This window comes from Oculina patagonica, chromosome 9 (assembly GCF_052425735.1).
Source record: "Oculina patagonica isolate OP01 chromosome 9, crgOcupat, whole genome shotgun sequence".
NCBI lineage: Eukaryota > Metazoa > Cnidaria > Anthozoa > Scleractinia > Oculinidae > Oculina > Oculina patagonica.
The window spans coordinates 6,040,695-6,065,283 of NC_135766.1; the positions used below are offsets into that span (position 1 = coordinate 6,040,695).

Here is a 24,589-nt window from a genome sequence, read left to right on the forward strand (position 1 = left end):
ATGAGAAGGACGAATACACGTGTTCTTCTTAATTATGCTGTCCTCACTAGCAGAACGCATGAGCACAATGAAATGAAACGATGAATAACTATTTTGGCACAATAAACACATTTTATGTCAAGAAAAGCGAACAATTTTGTTTTCTTTTGTTTATACTTATGACAGCGATTCCTAGTGACACACAGAGAATGCTTGTTTTTTCCTTATGCTTGCTAAATACCTTATTTTTACATTTTTACATGAAAAATGTTTAAAAAGAGTATCAGAGCTTCTAGTTTTCCAAATTTCCTGGAGGGCATGCCCCCAGAACCTCCTAGCAAGATCTTGCCTCGTGTGTGCCAAAGGTCTGGTATAATCTGTAATAATCTGTAATAATCTGTAATAATCTGATCAGGCCCTAGCCTAAAGGGTCCCACTTCGCTCGATTACTTATCACGCACTTTCATGAAAAGAGTGGAATATGTCCTATCCCTTCCGTGAGAAAGGTTCTGGCTGATTCATGCTAACTCAGGTGTACGTGATGTGCTTTTGACCTGCTTTGTGTGTAAACAGCGTCATGGTTCTGCGTGACTGCTCAAGATTGCGTGTCTGGCATAGATATTGAGTAGCAATCGTGGCTTTAGATCCTGTTGCGTGAAATTTATTCAGTTAGTTGGTTTATGAGTTTCGAGTTTACGGTCGAGTTTAAGTTTACGGTTGAAGTTCGAGGTCGTCACATTCGTCTTTGTAAGTTTCTCGTTTATTTCGCTTTGCCGTTGTTGTTTTCCTCCTGTTGTTCGCTGTAAGTTATTTTATGCTCATTTCTGTGTTTGTTGTTCAATTTTCAGTTACCTTGTTCATCTTCGATGTGTTTATTGTGCAAGATGGATTACGCGTGATTGAGTTTGCGACTACAGTAAGTTCTTAAAATAATATTATCCATGAGTTCATAACCCACAGTTGATTATTTTCAGAGACATTGCAGCTCTTTTCAACTACATCTATAAATAGGCCTTGAGCAGTGCAGAATAGTAAAAGATTTTCAATGCGAAGTACTGTCTTGTTTTATTGGAAATGTTAAGCTTGTTAAATGTGTTCGCTATCTGTTAGCCTTTTATTAAAAACTAGCCATGGTACATTGCAGTTCCTGAGTTTTTATTGGTTTACAGGCCATGGTATTTGAGCTCATGTACCGGGGAGCTAAAATATTAAAATATTAAATTCGCGCTTGTTGGATATGTGATAGTTATGAACTAACTTAAAGATGCATTGTATTTATGCAGATGAAAACTCGTGTGGGTGTCTATTTAGAACATATTGGTTGAGCGCAACGGAGCAATGAGGTTTAGGACACGAAGGAGAACATTGCTTTTGATAGTCTGCCTTGCCGGTGCCGTTTTGTTGTTCCACACGGTCTACATCAACTGGTTTGGAGCAGTAGATACAAATGGCATGGAAGGTAAATAACCTTCTGAGTATATATATATATATATGTCTGAATTTATCAAAACCGGGTCAAAGAAAAGTGACGTCAGTATTCTTGAACAAGTACGTTACTGCGCGAATTGGCTTAAAACGCCACAAGAAAGGGGAAAAAAAGAAATACAGCGCTAAAAGGTAGCTAGAGAAGAAAGAGGAGAAGAGAAAAAAAGACTGACATTCCCTTTAGTTTTTATATCATGGAGTTTGGAGATAAAAAACGCGAAACGCGAATAATGAATATTGAATATTGGCTTAAAATTGTAAAGGAATATTGAATAGTGGCTCAAAATTGTAAGGAATATTGAATACTCAGTTTTTTAATCAAGAATATTGAATACTTGCAAAGAGAAAATAAGTTCTCCTCACCCTCTGTCTCCAAATAAGAATCGCAGGTGTTCTATATTTTCGATATTTGGCAGGCGCTCTGCCTCATGTTAAGCTTACAAAATTTGCCACGCGGACTACTCCCCAAGGGAGATATTATTTTTGTGACGTCACTTTCAAAGCACATGCTTCAGTTGACCGCTTTAAATTTCGACGCTTTGGTTACGGCCTAAGAACTGTTCGGATTTGTAAAGATGGGAAAGAACAGGAAAGACAGGTAAGTAAAGCTTTTAAACTTGAACAGATTTCCAAACCATAAGCTTACAACAACGACGACAACAACAATAAAAATCGAGAGTTCTTTTCTAATCGATTTTTAAGTGATGTGTTTAAAATCCAAGTAGATCCATGCATCTTCGCCATTTGATCGCTAATAAACTCATCCGAAACTCATGTTGACTTCAGTCTGCCAGCGAAACCAAACAACGCTACAGACAAGAAGTCACAGTGAAAGGTGAAAAGGATAACATACTATTTTTCTGCAATTGAATGAACAATGATAGTTCACAAGCCTCAAAGTCGATCTCAAAGTAGACTTGAATCGAACTTGAAAACGTTTGGCCCTTCAACTCTGCTAACTAACGAATCTAAACATTTTTATCCGTTTGTTAGCTCACATTGAAGCTCACAGATTCCACGTTGGAAAACAGAACACCACGAAAAAAATGTTTTAATTGGCCTTATCACGGTTTTCTACGCCATCTTGACAGGTAGGCAACGCAGTGAGAAATTATAGTGTGTGTGTATGGAAATCCGACGGCAATATTTTTTTCAAAAATTGAATTCTGGACAAATTATGAATTATAAAGTTAAAATGCTAGGCAAACGTTTTTATTCACCAAGTTTGAAAGATGTAGCTTGGCTAGAAAGCGTTTAGTTACGTTTTTAATTTTCCATCCAGTTGTCTATATGTTCCCGTAAATTGACTGCATCTTGTGTACCCACCTAAGGACACGCCTACCAACATTCTGCCTGTAGCATTAGCCTTCCAGGAAAATAAGTTGTATGTTGCAAGTAACTTGACAAGTAATCCGAATATTCTAGTTATTGACTCGAGGAATGGAACGTTACTGTCTTCTGTTGCTTCTGAATTAATGTTCTCTCCTTCTGGACTTTGCTTCCTATATTGTTGCCTTTACGTATCAAACTCTAGCAATCATACGATTGTAAAATAATCTGACATTGAGCATGTCCCGAGATACCAACTAGTGGCCGGTAGTTCGAATGAAACTGGAGACATGGATGGAGTAGTGAGCTCAGCAACGTTACACTCACCTCATGGCTTGGAAACGTTTGGAAGGACACTTTTCGTTTGCGACAGTGGAAATAAGGCCATTCGGATGATAACGAACGGGAAACCTTTCAAGAAGCTGTCAGATATCTTTTATAAGTATGCTGAACTATTTAACCTTGATCACTACCGTGGCCCACCAAGATTTTACTTTGATCAAGGAATATCGATCATTGACAATGTTGTTGCTTTTCTTTTGACCCGGGGAGAGGAAACACGTGAGCGAACGGGCCGTACAGCTACTCAAGGTCCCGACCAAATAATACCTCATTGTACAAGAAGGTCATTTCAACTGATTCATAGCCTTGGGAAATTAAAAAATCTTCTTACAGAATTAGGGGGAGAAGACCTCGTCAACCAGATTCTGTTTTCCGCACTTACCACTTTAATCGTTGGGAATTTTTTTCTCCTTAATGCGGCAACAGGACTCGATGCCAACGCAGCTCGAATACGGAATCCGGCGTGCCGCCTGTATAAGAGAGCTGGAAAAGAGAATGCACAGTGGTGATTTTCAATATTTCACTGGTCCCAAGAGTTATTATCCTAACAAAGTGCTTAACACTCCTCCGCCCATTCCACAGGCAGTACAAAGTGATCTGCAAAATTTATCTCTTGAAAAGAAGAAAACTTTACGTGAATTTGCCATTTCATTTGGACGAAGCGTTTGCCAGAAGAAACAATGAGGAACTCTGGAAAATATACCGCGAGCTGCGAAACAAAGTAACGTTAGACGTCAGAAAGGCAAAGTGCAAATATTACACAGAGCTATTTGCTGAGGTAAAAGATTGCAAGTCCTACTGGAGGCTGATAAAGGAATCTGCTTGCTATAAAACATCCTTACCAATTATGGCGATGACAGGACCTGGCGGAGAAACCGAAACATCAGATCTGGCTATTGCGAACATTTTGAACGAACATTTCGCTACAATAGGAGAGAAACTAGCCAGCGGCCTTCCTCAAGCAGAGCGACGGCACCCCTTAGCAAACCTATCCCGTGTCACACCCACGGTAATGACAATTGATCTAACAACAGATATTCTAAAGAAGGCACTTTTTAAGTTGAAACCAGACAAAGCAAGTGGCCCGGACCACGTTTCCTCCAAACTTCTAAAGTATGCTGGTAATGTCATTATACTGTCACTGATGTCTGTCTTCACTGCAAGTACTGCATCCAATTCTGTCCCTGCTACTTGGAAATTAGCTAATGTGTCGTCATTGTATAAAAGTGGTGACGAGACAGACAAGCATAACTATCGTCCGATATCCCTTTTGTCCGTTCCTGGGAAGCTGATGGAGTCATGTATAGGCTCCATCATCACCACGCATATAACAAATCACGACTTAAGAAGCGGGAACCAGTGGGCATATAGAAAGGGCTACTCGACAGAACTACTGCTGGTGAAGATGACTGAAGACTGGAGAACGCGCTGGACAGTAACCTGGTGGTGGGAATAGTGTTTGTGGACTTCCGCAAAGCCTTTGATTCTATATCCCACTCGCTGCTGCTACAAAAACTCCAAGGGCTTGGCATTTCAGGAGACCTTTGGTCTTGGATCAAGGACTACCTTTCAGAAAGACACCAGGTCACGGTAATTAACGGCAGTCGATCCAGCCTACAGACAGTGAAATTTGGCGTACCACAAGGATCTGTCCTTGGTCCTCTACTTTTTGCATTGTTCTGCAACGATCTGCCAAATATAACCGATGGTAGTGAAGGAGAGCTTCACATGTATGCTGATGACACAACCATCTACGTCGCGGCCACAAGTCCGGACATGGTAGCCACCGTGCTAAATTACATCTTACGGAAATTATATCGCTGGTGTTGTCAAAATTTGCTGACGCCACACCCGGGAAAAACAGAATATATGCTGCTATACCGAGGATCATTTACTGGCCCTTTACAAAGCATTAAGCTTGGGGAAAATAACATCAGGCAAGTCACTTCAGCTAGGTGTCTAGGTGTCCAAATAGACAGTGCACTCAAATGGAACATTCATGTCAAAAAACTGTGTAAACGTTTCACCCAGAAACTGAACCTTTTAAGATCATTGTATTTTTTGCCAATTCCTGCGAGAGTAGACTTTTATTTTAAAGTAATTTTACCGTCTGTAATGTACGGTATAATAGTCTGGGGGTCGTGTGGCTCAACACTTTTTAGTGACTTAGAAAAAATCCATGTGCGTGCCGCCAAGATAATTTTCGGCTTAGACTGGTTCACCCCTTCAGAAGACGTACTGCGTCAAGCAAAGTGGATACCATTGAGGCAAATGTACATCCGCAGGGTACTTTGTTTTGTCTTCAAATGTGTATCTGGAGGTGCTCCGGTCCAATTACAACACTTCTGGACGGAGCAGAAGACTAATTACAATCTTAGAAGGAAAAATTGCTTGTCAGTACCAAGACCAAAGACTGACTTTCTCAAAAAGTCGATTACTTATGAAGGGGCCACATTATGGAATTCTTTGAATAACGAGGCCCGCCTTAAAGAATCGTTGGCAAGTTTCAAGGGTGCTTTGAAAGTATTAGGGATTTAGAGGTTGTGTATTTTTGTTTGTTTGGAATGCTTAGTTTGTAGTCTTTACTTGTTATTTAAGGGTTTAGTTAGATTCAATAGTAATTTGTAAACACGACCACATCAGCTATGCTGCAAAACATTTATCGTGTATAAATAAAAGCTTTTATTATTATTATTATTATTATTATTATTATTATTATTACACAGTAAGAGACAAGAGTAAAGAAGAAACCGGCCAGCTACCTTATCCTATTTCATTCTCTTTACAGCAGCGCCAAGATTCGAGTTGTGATGTCCTCACAGAAGACTTGGCCGCAGGTCATGCTGATTCGTCAACCTATTCCCAGGATAATCGAGTTATTCAGTGCGACATCTTGTTCAAACAAAATGAGACCATTGCAGTGAAACACGCTAGAAAAAAAGAGGAATGGGGATTTTTCCTTGCCGTTCTTATGAAAGATTTGCTGATCAAGAAAGGGAGCAATGACGGGATAGATTTCGTTGACGACTGTATGAGCATAAAATGGCTCGACAACTGTGAAACGGGAGACAAATACACCTTTAAAGAGTCATATTCAGATTGTCGAAATTCGCCGTATTCAGTTATTGACCGCGTCGAAGTTGTTAAGTAGTCAATGAGGGTCTGCCAAATGAAAAACTGTACACAATTTCGCAGCAAGAAGTTTTAAGAATTGAGCGGATACTCAAAGGAGGCGTAGACAGTGACATTGACTCCGAGGATGAGGCTTCAGATGCCTCAGACGACGAACAGCCGGGAGGACCATCCAGAATGCTTTTTTTAAATTATGTGGCCCGTTGACGTACTTGTGGGCACTTGTACCGTTCCTGTTATTCCTGAAGGCAAACACTACATTTATCTTTTATCCGTAGACAAGTCGTTATGGTTACGTACAGTTGTTGTCTTTGTACATGCTTCAAAAGACTATGCTTCGCTTAAAGCGGGTGTGATATTATGTATTTCTGTTAGGTGCACTAATTTCGACTTGATTGCACGAGTGATGATGTTAAGGAGATAAACGCGTTTTTGAACAAGTTTGTACAATGGCCTACAAAAGAACTTGTTATAAACATCGTGCAACACTTCATTGTTTTCCAGATTATATAGACTCATTGGTTGGACCGCATTGTCGTCATTGTTTGTTTAATAAAGCTTTTCACTGAAACATGTCCCTTGGCTTATTTTTTGGGGGGTAATATTTTGGTAGTCAGCAAATAAAGAAGCCACATGCGTCTTACACTTTAATCAAGGCCATTGAAGGTGTAACTAGAGGGCACCATTAAAAAAGCATGTAATAAGTGATGAACTAACACCTTCCAGAAGGATAGCAGCAGAACAATGGCAGTGTCCTGTGCACAACTTGTGAATTGGAATAGAATATTTGACCGCTCTCGTTTTGTGGGTCTGAAAATTGTATAGCTGGGAACATCAACCTCTTTAAAAGAATAATGAATATTGATCTCAAAATAGGCAAGGAATAATGAATACTTGTGAAAAATGGGCGGGGAATAATGAATATTTAAAGTGAAAATATTCCGCTTCAACCCCCGATTCTACTGAATTCCACTGAATCGCTTAAAGACGATTTTACAAAATGGCTACACGTGAGATTTTGCCTATACCTTGTGAACTTTGAAATTCATTTTCTCAGACTCTGATAACAAATTGTTGTCGGTGTTATCACGGATAGTTACTTACATATTTACCTTTTATTAAGGGTAGGAAATAACGCAATAGGATTTAAATTATTCTGGTACTCGATTTTTGCCCAACTTAAATAAATATTACACGACTTCCTGATGGATTCCATCTTAGTCGTATTTTCAATTTTGCACAAACACCTTAAAACGAACTCCTGAAAGCTCTTCCGTGCTATAGATAGATAGATAGATAGATAGATAGATAGATAGATAGATAGATAGATAGATAGATAGATAGATAGATAGATAGATAGATAGATAGATAGATAAGATAGATAAGATAGATAGATAAGATAGATAGATAGATAGATAGATAGATAGATAGATAGATAGATAGATAGATAGATAGATAGATAGATAGATAGATAGATAGATAGATAGATAGATAGATAGATAGATAGATAGATAGATATGTGAGTGAAAAAAAGTGCTATGTGAGTGAATATCACGTGAATCAGGCTAATTCAAACTTTGCAACGATAAGTGAGCGCTTTGATTCAAAATTACGATCAGCCAATCAGGATCGAGTGATCTTGCCACTCGGCCAGTCAGAAGCGGGCAAGTTACAATCGATTAAAAGAAAATTTAGAAAAGACCGCCCCCCCCCCCACCCCATGTCTCAGCCAATTTCCATTCTCAGTGTATAACCCTCTCCCTATGTTATAAATATTATAAAAGCAATTATTGAGCGGATCTAAAATGTTAAGTGAAAAATACTTATTTTCGCGCCAACATGACATTTTACCTTTTAATTTTACACTTTTTAGGTTATCGTCCCATTTTTCCCGACGTTAAATTTGACACTGAGAATAACGATGAAAACAAATACGACATTATCATCATTGGTTCAGGTCCAACAGCTCTAGGCGCTGCTCATCGACTTTTTGAGCTAAACAAAAAGTTTCCTAACCTAAAGGTTGCTATTCTCGAACAACATGGCAAGCCAGGCGGGCTTGCTACGTCTGAAAGAGACGAGCAAGGCTTCCTCTGGGACATGGGAGGACATGTGGTATTTTCACATTACGATTACTTTGATGACACTCTGGACAGGACCATAAAGAGTTGGAATCGAAGAGAAAGAGCGGCATATGCCTTCATGAAGGGGTCTGATGGCATTAGAAGATTTGTTCCTTATCCCGTTCAAAACAATATCGAGTTTATGGACAGAGTGGACCAGCAAAAGTGCTTATCGGGGCTTGAAGAAGTTGCAGCAAATAATGTGACAAAAGGAAGGCCTGTTAACTTCGACCAGTGGCTTGTTCGTAACTTTGGTGTTGGTCTTTGCGAAGTATTTATGAGAAAGTACAATAGAAAAATTTGGACCGTAGATCCTTCTGAAATGAACTCTGCCTGGGTCGGCGAGTACGTTGCAGTTCCTAATATCACCAAGATCAAGCATAAGATTAAAATGTACGGCAATGAAGCGTCAGCGAAAGATTCTGCCTGGGGACTTAATAATGTCTTTCGATATCCGAAGTATAATGGAACGGGTGGAATATGGCAAGCCCTAGCTGACCGGCTTCCTGCTAATTGGTTTAAATTCTATAATAAAGTCACACGGCTGGATATCGACACAAATTCTGTAATGGTTGAGAGGAGCAAACCGGATAAATCAATGCAGACAGAAGCATATAACCCCATGCCTTTGGTGCAGAGGATTCGATTTAACACTGTAATCTCAACAGTACCGCTCGACTTATTTGTAAATATGATAACTGGCAGAGACGAGTCTTTAGAGGAGATGAAGGAATTGGTATCCCAACTGGTTTATTCACGCACTCATGTGATAGGTATTGGCCTAACTGGTCAACCTCCTCCGATGCTTTTACACAAGTCCTGGATGTACTTTCCTGACGCCGACGCCCCATTCTACAGGATAACAGTATTCTCTAGTTACTCAGACGATCACGTCCCACAGCCAGGAAAACAATGGTCACTGATGTGCGAGGCAGCAGAACCTAAACAACACTCCAATTTAGAATACTGGAGAAAGGACAATCTGATGAATGCCACTATTCACGCATTGATAGTTTACGGATTTATTACATCAGATATGATTGTTTCCAAATACTATCGACAGCTAGATCACGGGTATCCAATTCCTTCCATCAACAGAGAAGCGATTCTGGACAAGGTCCAGCCTTGGTTGCAATCTAAAGGTATCTACTCACGCGGTCGGTTTGGAGGTTGGCGATATGAGGTTTCAAGTCAAGATCACTCGTTCATGCAAGGTGTTGAAGTCGTCGACAAGATGCTAAGAGGAATTCCCGAGGAAACTTACTTTGACCCAAACTTTGTCAATTCCAGGCGAAACACGGGTCGGCTTTTTTCTTACGAATTTGTGATTGCTCATTATAATGAAAATCTTGACTGGATTACACCGATAGCCAGCCACGCTCATGTCTATCATAAGGGCAATGATCTTCACCCTCCGCCCTTGCAACTGTATGCCTGGGAACGCTTACCTAATGTTGGCCGGGAAAGTCACACTTATCTGTACCACATCATACGCAATTATGACAAATTACCAGAGACAACTATTTTCCTACAGGCCGATAACAGTCACTGGCAATGTAGATTCTTTACTCAGCCTCCTATGGATTACGTTTATGATATCAAAAGCATGACATCATTGAAAATTACTTGTAATAAACCCAACCGTTTTGCGCCGTGGGGAGGAATTCGCTACTTGCCCAAATGGCGTGAGATGTTGAGAAGTGGTGAGATTCGTCGTGCTAATTTGACTTTGCGGGATTTTTTCAAGGAACTGTTTGGCGTTCCACCTCCAAGATTCGTTTATTTTTGCCCTAGTGGATGTTTCGCTGCAACGAGAGACATGATCAAGAAGCATCCGAAAAGCTTTTACATCAAGGCTCTGTCATTCTTAGATGACCATCGTAACCCTGAGGAAGGTCATTATTTTGAAAGGCTTTGGTCTGCAATATTTTCATTACCTTAAATGACTCATGGTTTCATCAAGTTATTTTGTACTTGTACACGTTAAACTTAATTTACGAGCTTATTGACTTACTGGGAGGGTCGGACGGGAAAATATTTGGCTCCGGGTCATGGCGCACAGACCGAGCGCAGTGAGGTCGCTGCAAATTGACCCAAAGTCATCATTTTAACTCGGACCCGACCAAGGTTAGTCAATAACTATTTAAATGCTAGACGGCTTGGCTCGCGTCAAAATGTGCAGCCGTACACAAGTTAGCTCGCGATATTATTTCTCTAATATTTTGCTTCAGCAGTAATTATATTACTTGAGAAAAAACATTGGTAGGCTACGTTAAGTAGTAAAGACGATACGGACAGCATGTCCAAATTTTGATGTGGTCACTGCAGGATCTCCCTTTACGGAAGCCAGCTTGCTCTTTACAAATGTCCTTCTCCGGGGCAGCAGTCATGCGTCCTAGTATGATCTTGCTGAACACTTTGCTTGTGACACTCAGGAGTGTTACACCCCTCCAGTTGTTACAATCAGATACGTCTCCTTACGATCAAGCCAGTCTTCCAATCTTCAGGCATGTTCTCGGAAATCCAGATTTCTTGGAAGATCTTCTGAAGAATGGTGGATATCAGAGTTTCTTCCGCTTTTAGCAGTTCAGCACAGATTCCGTCTGCTCCAGGCGCTTTGCCGTTTTTCATCTCCTTGATGGCCTTCTTGATTTCTTGGATTGAGGAGGGCTCAGTGTTGATGTCAACGTCTTGAGTGGCTTCGGGTATTGAGGCTGTGTTTTCAGGGTCTGGTCGATTGAGCAGGCCCGTTGGGTGGATTATCTGGAGGGGGGTTCTTTTTTTTTGGGAGTTATTTTTTAGCGCCTTGCGCCAAAGGCGCGTGCCTCTAGGGGGTCTACAGACACGCCCCCCCCCCCCCCCCAGGAAATTTTGCAAATTTAGGTTCTCTCAAGTGTCATTTCCTGCATTTTGACATCATTTCTGAGGTGGGGTGCATTTTCCTTCAATATTAGCTCTTCGGAAAGTAATTTTCATTCTAAAAAAAATTCTGAAATGTTCAGAAATGAGTGTGTGCATTTAGACAGTATTCAAAACACGAATATTAAAATAACATACTGGGTGAATGAATGGACAAGAAATTGAAAGAATGATGAATTATCTGACATGTTATACAATTATGTATTTTAGAAACAACAACTGAACATGTTCTATGTCTTGGCAAGTAGTTTGTTTCCGGGAGTAATTCTATAACTTTCAGAAATTTTGGTTAGGATTATTTTACAATGCTCGCACATTGTCTTAGACTAAGAGCTTTGTCCAGAAATCCACAAAACAACAAATGCGCATGCTTGACCAATCCAAAAGATAAAACTTCTCATTATAGTGCCAAAATGTTGCGGCTCCCTCCGATAATCCTGGCAAGGAAGGTAGTCCTCCGTGTAAGGCGACCGGTCACAGTCTTTTGATTGTTTTGTGTAAAATTTTTTATCTTTTCGAACCCCCAAAAATGCCGACTTCGACGGTGGAAATGCTCTTGCCATCTTTTCAAGTTGTCATCTACTCGAGATAGGACCCTGCCATTCTTATCCTTAACGGGCCTGTTTCCACTGCTGTATCCACCTCAGAGTGTCTTCAAGATGGTATATAACTTTTTTTTATATATTTTATTAATTTTTTCCAGTTTTACAGATTTTTAAAAGTAATTAAATAAAGTAACAAAAAAATATATATAAGTTAAAAGGTAGATAAATAAGTAAATAAATAAAGAAAAAAAAAGAAAAAAAAGGGGGGTGGCTGCAGAAGCAAATTAAAACTGATAATTTCAACTTAGTGTTTCTAAAAGTATTTCCCGTTTCTCAAGGTGCAGATTTAATTTGTTCTTTTCTTTGGCAAGGTATTCCTCTATTTTGAAAATCTTTTTGAGGTGTGCAAGGAAGATGATAAGGCTTGGAGCAATGGATTTTCGTCTGCAGAAAAAGATGGTCTGCTTTGCTATTAACACGATATGATTCAAGAGCATAAAGTGGCTCTTGGCATCAAACAAACCAAACATAATATTAACTTGATTGGTTAAATCAGGAAGCGTATCGATACCGCATTTACGTAACCAGCTAGAGATTTCTTTCCAGAAAACTCTAGAGGATTGGCAAAATACAAAGAGATGTTCAGGGGTTTCCTCGTCATTGCCACAGAAAGTACATAAAGGAGAATCAACTAGTTTAAGCTTGCTTAATATTGCCGGCATTAGTAAATAGGATTCTGTTCAAAATTTTATACTGAAAATCTCTGGTATATGTATCTAACGCGACTTGGAAGGGCAAACTATAAATTTTTTCCACACTAGCTCAGAATCGGGAAGCATTTCATTAAATCTAGATTGTGCTGTAGGGATTTCACGTAGATCAGACACCTGTGCTTCGTACAACTTTTTGGTATTGATTTCTGATACAGAAACTTTTGCAGAATTTAGCACCAACGCATACTCAAGAGGGTCGAAAGGGGGAATATGCGGGAGCGTGTTTGATTTCAGCTCTTTTTTCCAATTGATAGGAATAGCGTCTATTAATCCGTGCCAAAAGAGGAAATTTTTGGACTGAAGACCTTTAAGCTGCAAATCCGACCACGTATAAAAGCTGCCCTTGGCCTTAACCATATCGCAGATTCTATGTATGCCAACTTCAACCAAATCCGGGTAATTCAGCGTAAAAAGGGCTCACTTTTACAGGAAGACCATTAAGACTAAAGTTACACTTCAAGAGATAAGGGCCTCCGACCTGCTTTAAAAGTGTATCCAAGACACGTTTCCAGTCAGCAGCGTATTCCGGGTCCACATAGCGTTTAAAAAAAGACATTTTCTGCGCTTAATAATGAATAAGAATAAGAGATTCCAAGTGTATCATTTTAAGCCCCCCATTTTCCATGTTATTTATTAGAGCACGTCTATTAGAGCACGTCTTTTGACTTTGTCCTTTTCTTTTCCATATGAAATCAAAAATAAGTTTGTTGGCACTCTTAATTATTTAAATCGAGAGAGGTAACTGTGATGCACGATATAGAAACTTCGAGATAGAAGTTAAGCTAGAAGAAGACCCGATAAATTATTTTCTTTGGTATAAAACATAATATCATCTATTATTCTGGTGCTATCAAAGATTGATCGGCCCTTAACATAGGCGCATTGATTTTCATGAATAATAAGAGGTAAAACAGTTTCTAACCTTTTGGCAATAGCTTTGGATGCAATCTTGACATCCACATTTAGGAGAGAGATCGGCCTCCAGTTTTTAATATACATTTTATCTTTTCCCTTCTTTTCTATCAATTTAATTATGGCCATTTTCTGAGAAGTTGAAAGTTCACAACACTCATAGGCTTCATTGAGACAGTCCACTACAAGATTACCCAGGAGTGGCCAAAAGGCCTTAAAGATGGTATATAACGTTGGTATATAAGTTCTTGGTATTTCTTTCTGCAGCGGTCCTTCACCCTCTCTGATCTTGTTGAATTTATCTTCTCCTTCATTTGTTTCCTTTCACTGATCTTGTCCCATGTTCCTTGCTGTATCCATTCATCTTTCTTCCTTCTTCTGAATCCCAGAATCGCCTCTCCTGCTTCTCTCACTGTCTGGTGGAAATTGCTGAGGTCATGTTCGCCCGGTTCTTCCTCAAGGGCTTGAAAGCGGTTTCTGAGTTCCAGCTGAAATGCTGTTTTTAGTTCTGGAACTTTAACTTTGGCGGCATCGATCCTCTTTGCACTTTCTTTTCCTCTCTTGGTTTTGTGCAGCTTGATAGCCAGCGTTGCCATCAGCAGCTGATGGTCACTCCCAACATCTGCTCCCCTTCGTGCCTTCACATCTAAGAGCGAGTTCTTCCACTTGCTATTGATTATAACGTGATCAATCTGCGTATGTGTCTTGCCGTTTGGGGATGTCCATGTCATCTTGTGTATTTCTCTGTGCGGGAATAGGATTCCACCAATAGCCAAGTTGTTCTCTACGCACAGGTCACAGAGTCTGCGTCCATTATTGTTGATGTTGCCACACCCGTTCTTCCCCATGATCTTCTCGCGGCCTTCATTGTCGTTTCCAACGCGAGCGTTGAAATCTCCAATCACACACAGCACATCGTGTGATGGTATCTCTTGAACAGCTTGCTGAAGCTGGTCGTAGAAAACATATTTCTGTGCCTCCTCTGCATCTTCTATGGGTGCGTAGCAGGTGATGACAGTGAGCTTGGTGTAGTTAGAGTTAAATCTAGCAATGATGAGTCTTTCTCCCAGTAGTTTCCATTCCAGCAATGCCTTTGCTGCTTTGTCTGACATGACGATTGCTACACCTTCTGTGTGTTGGTTGTCCTCTCGTCCAGAGTGTATCACTGTGTGTCCAGATTTTTCGCCATTCCTGATCCTATCCATCTTGCTTCACTTATCCCGATGATATCCATTCTGTATCTGTCCATCTCCTTCACAATTTGGGCCAGCTTGCCGGTCTGATACATGGTGCGTATATTCCAGCAGCCAACTCTGATCTTTATCTTTGGCGACAGAAACTCGGCTCTCGAGATGCTCGGGTTGCAATTTAGTTTTAATAAAGCATCTATTTATCTATCTTCCCCGCATTCCACTTCAGTGCGTTCGAACAATAGCACCAGAACGAGGTTAGGGTGGACATTTTCATACATTTCTTGTATTTTTGTCCACTCTGACCTCGACGCGGCGCCATTGTTCATTGAAATACGGGAGAGGTCTATAACTTTATTTTAACCCATTTAACTCATTAGGGGCTAAAAGCATTTTCTAAAGTTGCAAGGTGGATGGAAAATTTAAGCGTCGTTTTAGTCCCTAACATTCTCTTTAAATCTAATTCAAATTCAATTTTGACAGCTCTTAGTTCTACTAACTTAACTTGTAGGGCTTGTTTTGCGCTCTTTGACAGCACCTGTTTGATATATGTAACCCGATAAGAAAACGACAAAGGAAAAACTGCAATCGTTCGATAAAAACGGCTTCGATTTTTTTGACTCCAAAGAATAAGAATATCCAGGGTCTTAACAAAACTTATGCGCTTTTTCTAAGGTCTCCATGGTTTTATATGAGTTAAAATCACTCGAAAAATGGGGAACAAAACATTTTTAACCCTCATCCGTTAACAACCGTTAACGCGGCAAGAAGCTAGAACGTTGCTCTCGGCTTCCTTTCGTGCTCTCCAAACTTCCCGCGTACACCATAACTCGATAGTGCACGCTAAAGCATGAACCAATTGTTAAATTTCGTATGGTAAACAACTTTCGAGTTGAGATCGCACTTCAATAGACCTTTCCCGCATTCCACTTCAGTGCGTCGAACAATAGCACTAGAACGAGGTTAGGGTGGACATTTTCATACATTTCTTGTATTTGTGTCCACCCTGACCTCGACTCGGCGCCATTGTTCATTGAAATACGGGAGAGGTCTATAACTTTATTTTAACCCATTTAACTCATTAGGGGCTGAAAGCATTTTCTAAAGTTGCAAGGTGGATGGAAAATTTAATGCTCTTGTCATCTATAAGCGTCACTTTAGTCCCTAACATTCTCTTTAAATCTAATTCAATTTTGACAGCTCTTAGTTCTACTAATTGTGTGTGACAATGTTCCATTTGCTTTTAACTTGTAGGGCTTGTTTTGCGCTCTTTGACAGCACCTGTTTGATATATGTAACCCGATAAGAAAACGACAAAGAAAAAACTGCAATCGTTCGATAAAAAACGAGTTCTTTTTTTTATGACTGCAAAGAATATTGATTGCGTGGGATTTTGGCAGTATTGTCAATGGAGTTAATCCAGCGTTTATTTTCCACGAGTGACCAATAGATAATTTCTCCTTCCTAGATAATTCTTTATTAAGCAGACAAGTAATGAGAATAAATTAAATCATCAACTTGCTCTCTATGGCTGTGCATGGAGGTGGAGGGTAGCCTGATGGTTAGCGCGCGGGGCTCTGGATCGGGCGGTCTGGGTTCCAGTCCTGGCCGGGGTCATTGCGTTGTGTTCTTGGGCAAGTTACTTTACTCTCACAGTGCCTCGTACAGTAGCTTACACAAGAGACGCGTAGTTATTAATGTCCTTTCACTCTATTAAAAATACATAGCTGTTATCAAAAACACAGAAATCGGACACGAAATAAAGATGTGGAAGACCTGTGACCTTGAGCCTACGCGATTCGTGGGCGATTGCGATTAGCACGCGAGCAGCTTGCTTCAACGAACTCATCACGAAAATGAAAAGAGTCAATAATCTAGAAGAAATATCATTCACTGCCACACATCTCTTTTACTGCTGTATCTGAGAATTTAACTTTACTTAGTAAAGCAGTGTTTCTACTGCTTGACACATAGGTTTTTTTCGTACCCTTAAAGATGGTCGAAAGTAATAGCAAAGCGTTGGTCGCGTATTTTAATTCATATCGAGTAAAACTGTTGTTTTTTTTTCTAATATGATGACCACGTGCTTTCGAGAATTAAAAGCCTAATGACATAAAAAGTGGCCGCACACTTTTTTATCACTCAGAAAACAATTTTATTTTTAATGCAAAATCCATTTAGGTGCTTAGAGGAATTAGAATGAAGATGCTTCATAATTATCATCTTAAAGGTTTTCTTTCTTATCTCGTTTCCTAGTCACTTCACTCGCAATTATCTCCATTGCGGCTGCCTATATTTTTTTCACTCGATAAAAAAAGATCTTTTAAGAGCATTTAAATGTGTTTTTTGCTTTGACGTCAATAAAATAGTGCTTATCTTTGCCCATTAGTGGATGGACTGTGCTAATCTCTGTGCTTTGTGCTCTTTCTCATCGTTTTCAATGTCAAGCTGTTCTAATTGAAGTATCTGGACATGTCTAGTTGTAACATTTAAACCGTTCGGGTTCAATGTTTCATTTTGAGCACAGTTTAGTTCACCTAAGTTAGAAAGGTTCAACCTTGCCTTGTAGTAACAAATTCTTTTTAGTCTGCAATGATCAGCGCTTGCAGAAGCCAGATCAATCTCCTTTTCGGATAAACGCTCTGACAATGTTTTGGCGGAAGTGCTCGCTCGGGAGATCCGAAAACTAGAGCCTAGTCCACCGCTGGCGACGGGTGTCCGGCTGCAATCTGCGCCATTTTTGTCTCGTGTCGTCATGACGACGTTGTCATGACGACACGAGATAATTGTACAGGGAGATATTTTCCCGCCATGTCAATATTTTTCCCGCCATGTCAACATTTGCTTTGTGAGGCCGCGGAATTTTCCCGCCATGTTATGAAATTCCAGCGGCATCCGATCACAAAACAAATGTTATCAAAGAATAATTGTTTCTTTACAAAGGTCGCAACTAAAGCGCTGGTTTATCAAACAGTAAGTTAGGAGTATTTATTGTAAAGGGCTTATTATGTAAAAATACAGGCACGCTATAAAAAAGAGATGTGGTCTAACAGGCAATAAAAATGGAACAGAAATAAGGCCCCTTTTAGCTGGCAACAGCGCCTATCCGCTAACGAACTGGCTAGTGAAACCCTACCCGGACAGAGGACGCCTGACTCAGGAGCAGCGAAAGTTTAAAACCTAAAGTTCGGTGCGCTACGATCTGTAATGGAACAAGCATTTGGCATGTTGAAAGTTCGTTGGAGAATTGCGTTGAAAAAGGTTGAACAAAAAACGACATCCTAAAAAAGACTATGATTGCTACGTGACTTTTGCACAACTTTGTATTGAAAGGGGTGACCTTTGTGGCATGAATAACAACAATTTAATAACAGAAGATAAACGATTAGATAAAGACAATTATTTTGATGCCAAATCTTTAAAAATGTCAACTGTGGCGTTTGTTTGTTCAAATCTAGCGTTGTGCTGTTCCATACTTTTTCCCACATTTCAATAAAAGAACTCCGCCAGTCTGGAGTCGTACTTTTTTGCCTTTCTTTTTTCAGGCGGTTCTGATTCATCGAGAGAAACATTTACACTTTCGATTTGCAAAGCCTCGTTTACACTCGGCTCTGAGGTAAAGGTAGAACTCAATGTATGACCGAAAGAGGGAAATTATATTTGATGAGTTTTCTTAGGATTGAAGAGCAGAAATGTCAATCTAAAGCGCAAAACATACATTGCTTTTTGTCTCGTGTTACGGCACGGTCACGTCGTAAACGACGTGACCGTGACGTAACGCGAGATATTGCAGTTGACTCGGTCGCTCAGGATAGTGCTTTGTGTAAGACCTCACGTAAGGTAACGAAGTGATAAGGTAGCAAGGAAACAAGGTAAGAAATAGACCTTTCGTTGTATTCCAAGTGAACTTTTTAGACCTTCATTCTAACGCTCTTGGCATAATATGTGGTTTCCCTTCGAGTTTAATTGTTACACATATATTGTAAATTCTCGGAATATAAGGTACGTAGTATTTTGCTTTTAGGCGATATGGGGCAGGGGTTTGGGCAATTTTTCTGGGCAGTATTTTTTTCGCTTTCGGGTTATGCAAAAACAAAATTTAAGATTTTCTTCTTTTTTTTTCCTCATGGTTCTCCTTGCACGATTTTTTTCAGCTTTATTTTTCTGTGCTAGAAATTGTTCTATCTGTTCTCTCTCCTCTTCTTAAAAAAATAATGGACATTCCCGTCTCTAATGTGATGTATTACATGAAGTATTCTCCCTTTGTTAGTCCGGCAAAAAGCCGACAATATGATAAAAAGATTTTATCTGATTGAAAAACAGATGCTAATGTTTTGAACTTGGTTGTCATAGTTGTGGTTATTTTAAGACCTCACGTAAGGTAAAGAAGTGACACAGTAGCAAGGTAAATCTCTCAGGTTTGCAGTCGGAGAATAAACTCATTGTCTCTTGTGTGTGGTTAAATGTGAACGATTAGTTGATTCTTATTTGTTGCAAGATTATAGCCGGCGTTGTAAAAAGATGTCTAATAAATGGTCGCACCAATTTACAGATCTGTCAAACAATGTGTCAAGAGGATTATTATTAAGCTAAAATTGAGTCAAGTTATCACGCAATCAAATAAAAGATTGGCACACAATTACCGCGGTTAACGTTATCTGAAAAAACCGGAAATTAATTTGCTTTGTAAATTGTTCATGATTGTACTTATGTCTTACTAATCACAAAATCATCTGTTCTCCATTTTTTACATTTCAACTGATAAAAATAAAAATCTGTTTCAAAAATATGGCATCTTAACAACTTTGAAAACAGGACTATGCATCTAAGACCTCAGTAAGGTAAAGAAGTGACAAGGTAGCAAGGTAAATCGGGTTTGCAGTGGTAGAATAAAGTGATTTCTCCTTGTGTGTCGTAAAATGTGAACGATCAGTTGATTCTTATTAATGAATTCCACAAGTATCTTGCACGGATGTGCGACGGGTCACAAACGGGTCAGATTAGTTTGAAGGTGTGGAAAGAATAGGGTTACATGTTAAGTAGGCGTCCTTATTGTTCATATTGTCATTACCCGTACAAGTAGGTAAGCATCACAGATATATTTAGAGCGGTTCGTATGTTAATGAATGTTTTCAGTTGTTACTTAGTTTAGAGAAGTAAGAAGTAATTTGATAGACGTTTTGATATTTAAGACAGGTGAGTGATATGAGTACGTGATGTTATGTGTTAGTTTTCAGTAGTTGTTGTTTTAATGGAATGATTCTTGTTTTGTTTTTGTTTTCTAGGTTTTGACTAGAGTGTCTGTTTGCACTATTTCGGCAACTTGATGGGAAAATGTGTTGAATTCGCGGCGAAGAAAGAACTGCTTTCAGTGGAGTATTTATTCAGTGATTTATTTTTCTAGAGCTGCGTTCTGTAAATGATCATTTTATTCTTATTTATTACAAGATGAAAGCCTTTGTAAAAAGCTGTTTAATAAAAGGTCGCGGCAATTTACAGATATGTCAAACAATTTGTCAAGAGAAGAATATTATTAATCCATGCGTTATCTAACCGGAAACTAATTTGCTTTGTTAATTTCACTTATATGTCTTACTAATTAGGTAGCTGTGTCAACGATTTGTCATGTGAACTAAATGTCTGTGCAACTTTTAAAAACGGTATTGAGAATTAATAATCTAATCAAGGTTATTAAATTTTACTGACTGGTTTTTACGCATAGTTGTACCTTATTTTCATTGAGAATTGTTTCAGATTGAAGGTGTGGAAAGGATAGGGTTACATGTTTACTAGGCGTCCTTATTGTTCATATTGTCATTACCCGTACAAGTAGGTAAGCATCACAGATATATACAGTTACCTTTTCTATCAAAGTCTAACTTTACTTGGTTATGTAGGACAATCCAAAGACACGATGATATCAGTGGGTCTGCAAGAAGTGTGACAAGTCGGTAAGCCTTGTTAGAGATGTACCCTAAACCTTTTACTTAGTGTCCTCTGCAGTGTGGGGTACAATATGCTTGCTGTTCTCTGTAGTGTGGGGTAGAATGTGATTACTGTCCTCTGCAGTGTGGGGTAGAATGTGATTAGTGTCCTCTGCAGTGTGGGGTAGAATGTGATTAGTGTCCTCTGCAGTGTGGGGTAGAATGTGCTTAGTGTCCTCTGCAGTGTGAGGTAGAATGTTCTTACTGTCCTCTCCAGTGTGGAGTAGAATGTGCTTAGTCTCCTCTGCAGTGTGGGGTAGAATGTGCTTAGTGTCCTCTGCAGTGTGGGGTAGAATGTGCTTAGTGTCCTCTGCAGTGTGGGGTAGAATGTGCTTAGTGTCATCTGCACTGTGGTGTAGAATGTGCTTAGTGTCCTCTGCAGTGTGGGGTAGAATGTGATTAGTGTCCTCTGCAGTGTGAGGTAGAATGTGCTTAGTGTCCTCTGCAGTGTGGGGTAGAATGTGCTTAGTGTCCTCTGCAGTGTGGGGTAGAATGTGCTTAGTGTCCTCTGCAGTGTGGGGTAGAATGTGCTTAGTGTCCTCTGCAGTGTGGGGTAGAATGTGCTTAGTGTCGTCTGCAGTGTGGGGTAGAATGTGCTTAGTGTCCTCTGCAGTGTGGGGTAGAATGTGCTTAGTGTCCTCTGCAGTGTGGGGTAGAATGTGCTTAGTGTCCTCTGCAGTGTGGGGTAGAATGTGCTTAGAGTGCTCTGCAGTGTGGTGTAGAATGTGCTTGGTGTCCTCTGCAGTGTGGGGTAGAATTTACTTAGTGTCCCCACTTTGGAGAATGGAACAATCCAAAGGGGAAGTTTTCACTCAGATTGGTCAAACTCGTGTCAAAACTACAATTGGTTTATTATGAGACAATATTGTTTTCATTTGCTCTCAATTAGGAAGAGAAAAGTGAAGAAGATGTTGATATGGAAGAAACAAATAGCGCTGATTACGAAAGTGAAAGAAGCGTGAAACAAGAAAAAGACGTGAAACAGGACGGCAGTGAAAAGGACGCAAAGAAAACAGAGGAAAAAAAAGACAAACGAAAGGATGTTGAAGAGAACTCTTCCTTTACAAGCCCAGCGCGGAAAGACAAGAAAGTTATTGCATAAAGGAATCCGACTTTTTCATTTACTGTATTGAAGTGCCAATTTTTCTTTTATCACCTGGTTAAAGTTTTACAGAACATGAAATTAATATTTGTACGTTTTAGGTATAAGCCATTTACTGAACGGACACGTCAAGTTTAGGAATAAGAAGAAATGTCACGTGAATGCTGGTTGTTAATTGAATAATAAACAAATAAATGCTATATTATAATATTACCAGTATAGCACCGATAACGACTTAATAATGCCTGCCTTTTTGTTGACGTTCTATGCTTTAGTTACTCAAAGACAGAAATGTGATTGGATTGGGAGGCAGAGTGATACGTCGTCAGTTCACAGAATGCAACTTCACCCGCGAAAAATTATTATGTAGAGCAGAACCTAGCTTCCAGTCTTTATTTGACACCTTTCACAAACCACGCCTTGCAAGTGATAGCGACCATTTTCACGAGTGTTAACCTTTGATACAGTTATGCAACCAAACAATCCATCACCTTAGTAAGCCTATCTCAGTCTTTTCTTGTAAGCTCATCTCAAACGGTTTTTTATGTAGTTTATAATACCCCCACCGACCTGTCACCAGTCGTGTTCATACAGCGCACGGTGCGAAGTGAAAAGCGCTCCCGACCCGCACTTCACGCTTTTCACCTCGCGCGGTACGAAGACGACTAGGGAAGAGCAAGAGCTCCCTCAGCTATACAAACGAAGTTGCATAGGCCGAATACTGATGCCCCCTTCGCCCTCCCGGGAGGAACTTATGCAGTCGTTGTCCATAAATAACGCAACGTTGTGTGACAAATCGAGAGTTATACACTCTTCTTGCAAATCTAACATTTTACACCTTTCTTTTTTGCGACGTTAATTAAATGTTAATTGCAAAGAGCTGACATGCTTCGGTGAGTTTTAGTCCGGCGGCTTAGCTCGAAATTTTAGTTGAATTGTGCACTTTTTGATACAGGCATGAAAGTTGGTACACTGAAAGTAGTAACCAATAGAAGTTTTTTCAGATATTGTGCAAAGCCCAAAAAATGCCAGCTTCAATGGAAACCGGAATTTATCAAAATAAATGAAATTTCGTGAAATATTTGTTTGTCCTGGTTTATAGAGAAATACTATCATTTCAGGTAGTGATACCAAGCCGCACGTACAAAATTTATAATAAAATGCTGTAATTTAGACTGTTCACAGCCCTCTTTAAGAGAAAACCCTGGGAACGAAGTTGTATCACTTTTGAGCAAGAAGGAACGGGTGGGTAATAAATTTTCAAGTAATCACTTTTCAAATTCCTCAAGCCCCCCCCCCCCCCCCCCTGGTACTTTTTGACCAGTCCCTAATACTATTTTTAACGCTGCTCCCTTGATAACCGAACGCCTGGAACACGCTACCCAGTACTAGCTGTGTTTGGAAATCTATGTGATCTTTGACGCTGTCCTCGTAGAGTTTTTCACAGAGTTTTATTTGTAACTTTGTGACTTTCTTCTTTGCCATGTTGCAAGTAAGACTTGAACCAGCGTCTCTGACAGCGTGAGGCGTCCTACATGCCGACCACGCTGTAGATGGTACGCAAGTTTCACTCAGTTAGGAGGAACAACACGTTTTTCTAAACATTCCATAATTCAAACTTAAAGCATTTTATTTCATTTTTATTAAAAATATAATTCTTGAAATCAATAATTCCTTGTTTAAAAATGAAAACGATTAAAAGTTTTAATTGTTCTTTCTGAGAAAAAAATTAAGCTGCTTGAAAATTTAAACACTGTTAATTAAACTTTACATATCCCATGTACTATCTTTACTGATATCTTCTAATACATTGCTTCATATCGCCAACCTGAAACAATAAAATATATATAACAAATTTAGCTACTATAAAACAAAAGCAGTTTTATTTTATTTACTAAACATCTATACTAATCTGTAACACGAGACAGCCTATAGGGCACTTTGATTTATTTTTTTGACCCGAAGATTGACCTGAGTCAAGAGGCACTACATGTAGCTTCATATATCCTGCTGTGAATTCCACGCTACAATGGACACAACTTTAATTTATAGACGACAACAACAGCCTTTTCAGTGCATGAATGAAGCTCTTAAGAGGAATACACGTAGATGTGACGCATTTTTTTCTTTAAATTAGCTGTACGCTTTTCAATTTTGGATATATTTGAGCTGCAGCCAGCAGTTATCAAGAAAAATACAGACAAGTTTTACGTTCTTAAAATAACATTCTAACCTTTGCCGACAAGATTGTACTGAAAATCAATGAAATTAATTGTAACTCAAGCAGAAAACGCGTAGAAGAAGAATGAAATACACCAGGTTATTACAAACGCATAATACAATGTACTAACCGAAAGAGAGAAATTATATTGATGAGTTTTAGAACGGATCTGAAAAGCAGAAGTGTCTAATAATCAACAAGATGTCATTAGATGGACCTGCCTGTAAATTTTTCGTTGTCGTTGTTGTGGCATATAACGCTAGTATACCGCAACTTAAATTGAGCGAGAAAAGCAGTTTTTAACATGAAGCTCTAAAATCTCTTTGGAGTGTCTTGTCTTGTGGTCGCTTGTAAAGTTTTAATTTGTGCAATTGTGAGATGTATCAGAATAACAGCTTCACGTTGCCAATTTAAAGAATAGCGTGCTTTCATTTGATATCTATTATTTTATCTTGAGAGTTTTGGAAAGTAGTTGAAAATCATTTCTGTTTACCAAGCGTAGGAAAATGGTGGATGTTTCAACAGGATATTTACTGTAACAACTGTATTTAAA

At 39.4% G+C, this 24,589-nt stretch overlaps 1 protein-coding gene and 1 long non-coding RNA gene across 9 annotated transcripts; both read left to right on the forward strand.

Moving 5' to 3' along the window:
• Positions 1–484: 484 nt before the first annotated feature.
• Positions 485–11,217, forward strand: LOC144665992 (uncharacterized). 2 transcript variants are annotated; one of them, XM_078527326.1, is made up of 4 exons: positions 485–726; positions 828–895; positions 1,263–1,438; positions 8,141–11,217. In XM_078527326.1, exons 3-4 carry the CDS (start codon positions 1,318–1,320, stop codon positions 10,330–10,332), a joined length of 2,313 nt encoding a protein of 770 aa, XP_078383452.1. In that variant the 5' UTR covers positions 485–726; positions 828–895; positions 1,263–1,317; the 3' UTR covers positions 10,333–11,217. The 2 variants fall into 2 exon arrangements, with proteins under 2 accessions (XP_078383452.1, XP_078383453.1); XM_078527327.1 differs by lacking the exons at positions 485–726; positions 828–895 and adding an exon at positions 2,458–2,555 and having other exon boundaries at positions 1,322–1,438.
• Positions 11,218–17,975: 6,758 nt separating this feature from the next.
• On the forward strand, positions 17,976–21,970 carry LOC144665490 (uncharacterized). 7 transcript variants are annotated; one of them, XR_013572961.1, is made up of 4 exons: positions 17,976–18,601; positions 20,015–20,105; positions 20,627–20,680; positions 21,603–21,970. It is a non-coding gene; the product is annotated as an uncharacterized LOC144665490 (long non-coding RNA). The 7 variants fall into 7 exon arrangements; XR_013572967.1 differs by lacking the exon at positions 17,976–18,601 and adding an exon at positions 19,657–19,812 and having other exon boundaries at positions 20,015–20,100; XR_013572966.1 differs by lacking the exon at positions 17,976–18,601 and adding an exon at positions 19,869–19,925 and having other exon boundaries at positions 20,015–20,100.
• Positions 21,971–24,589: the final 2,619 nt, after the last annotated feature.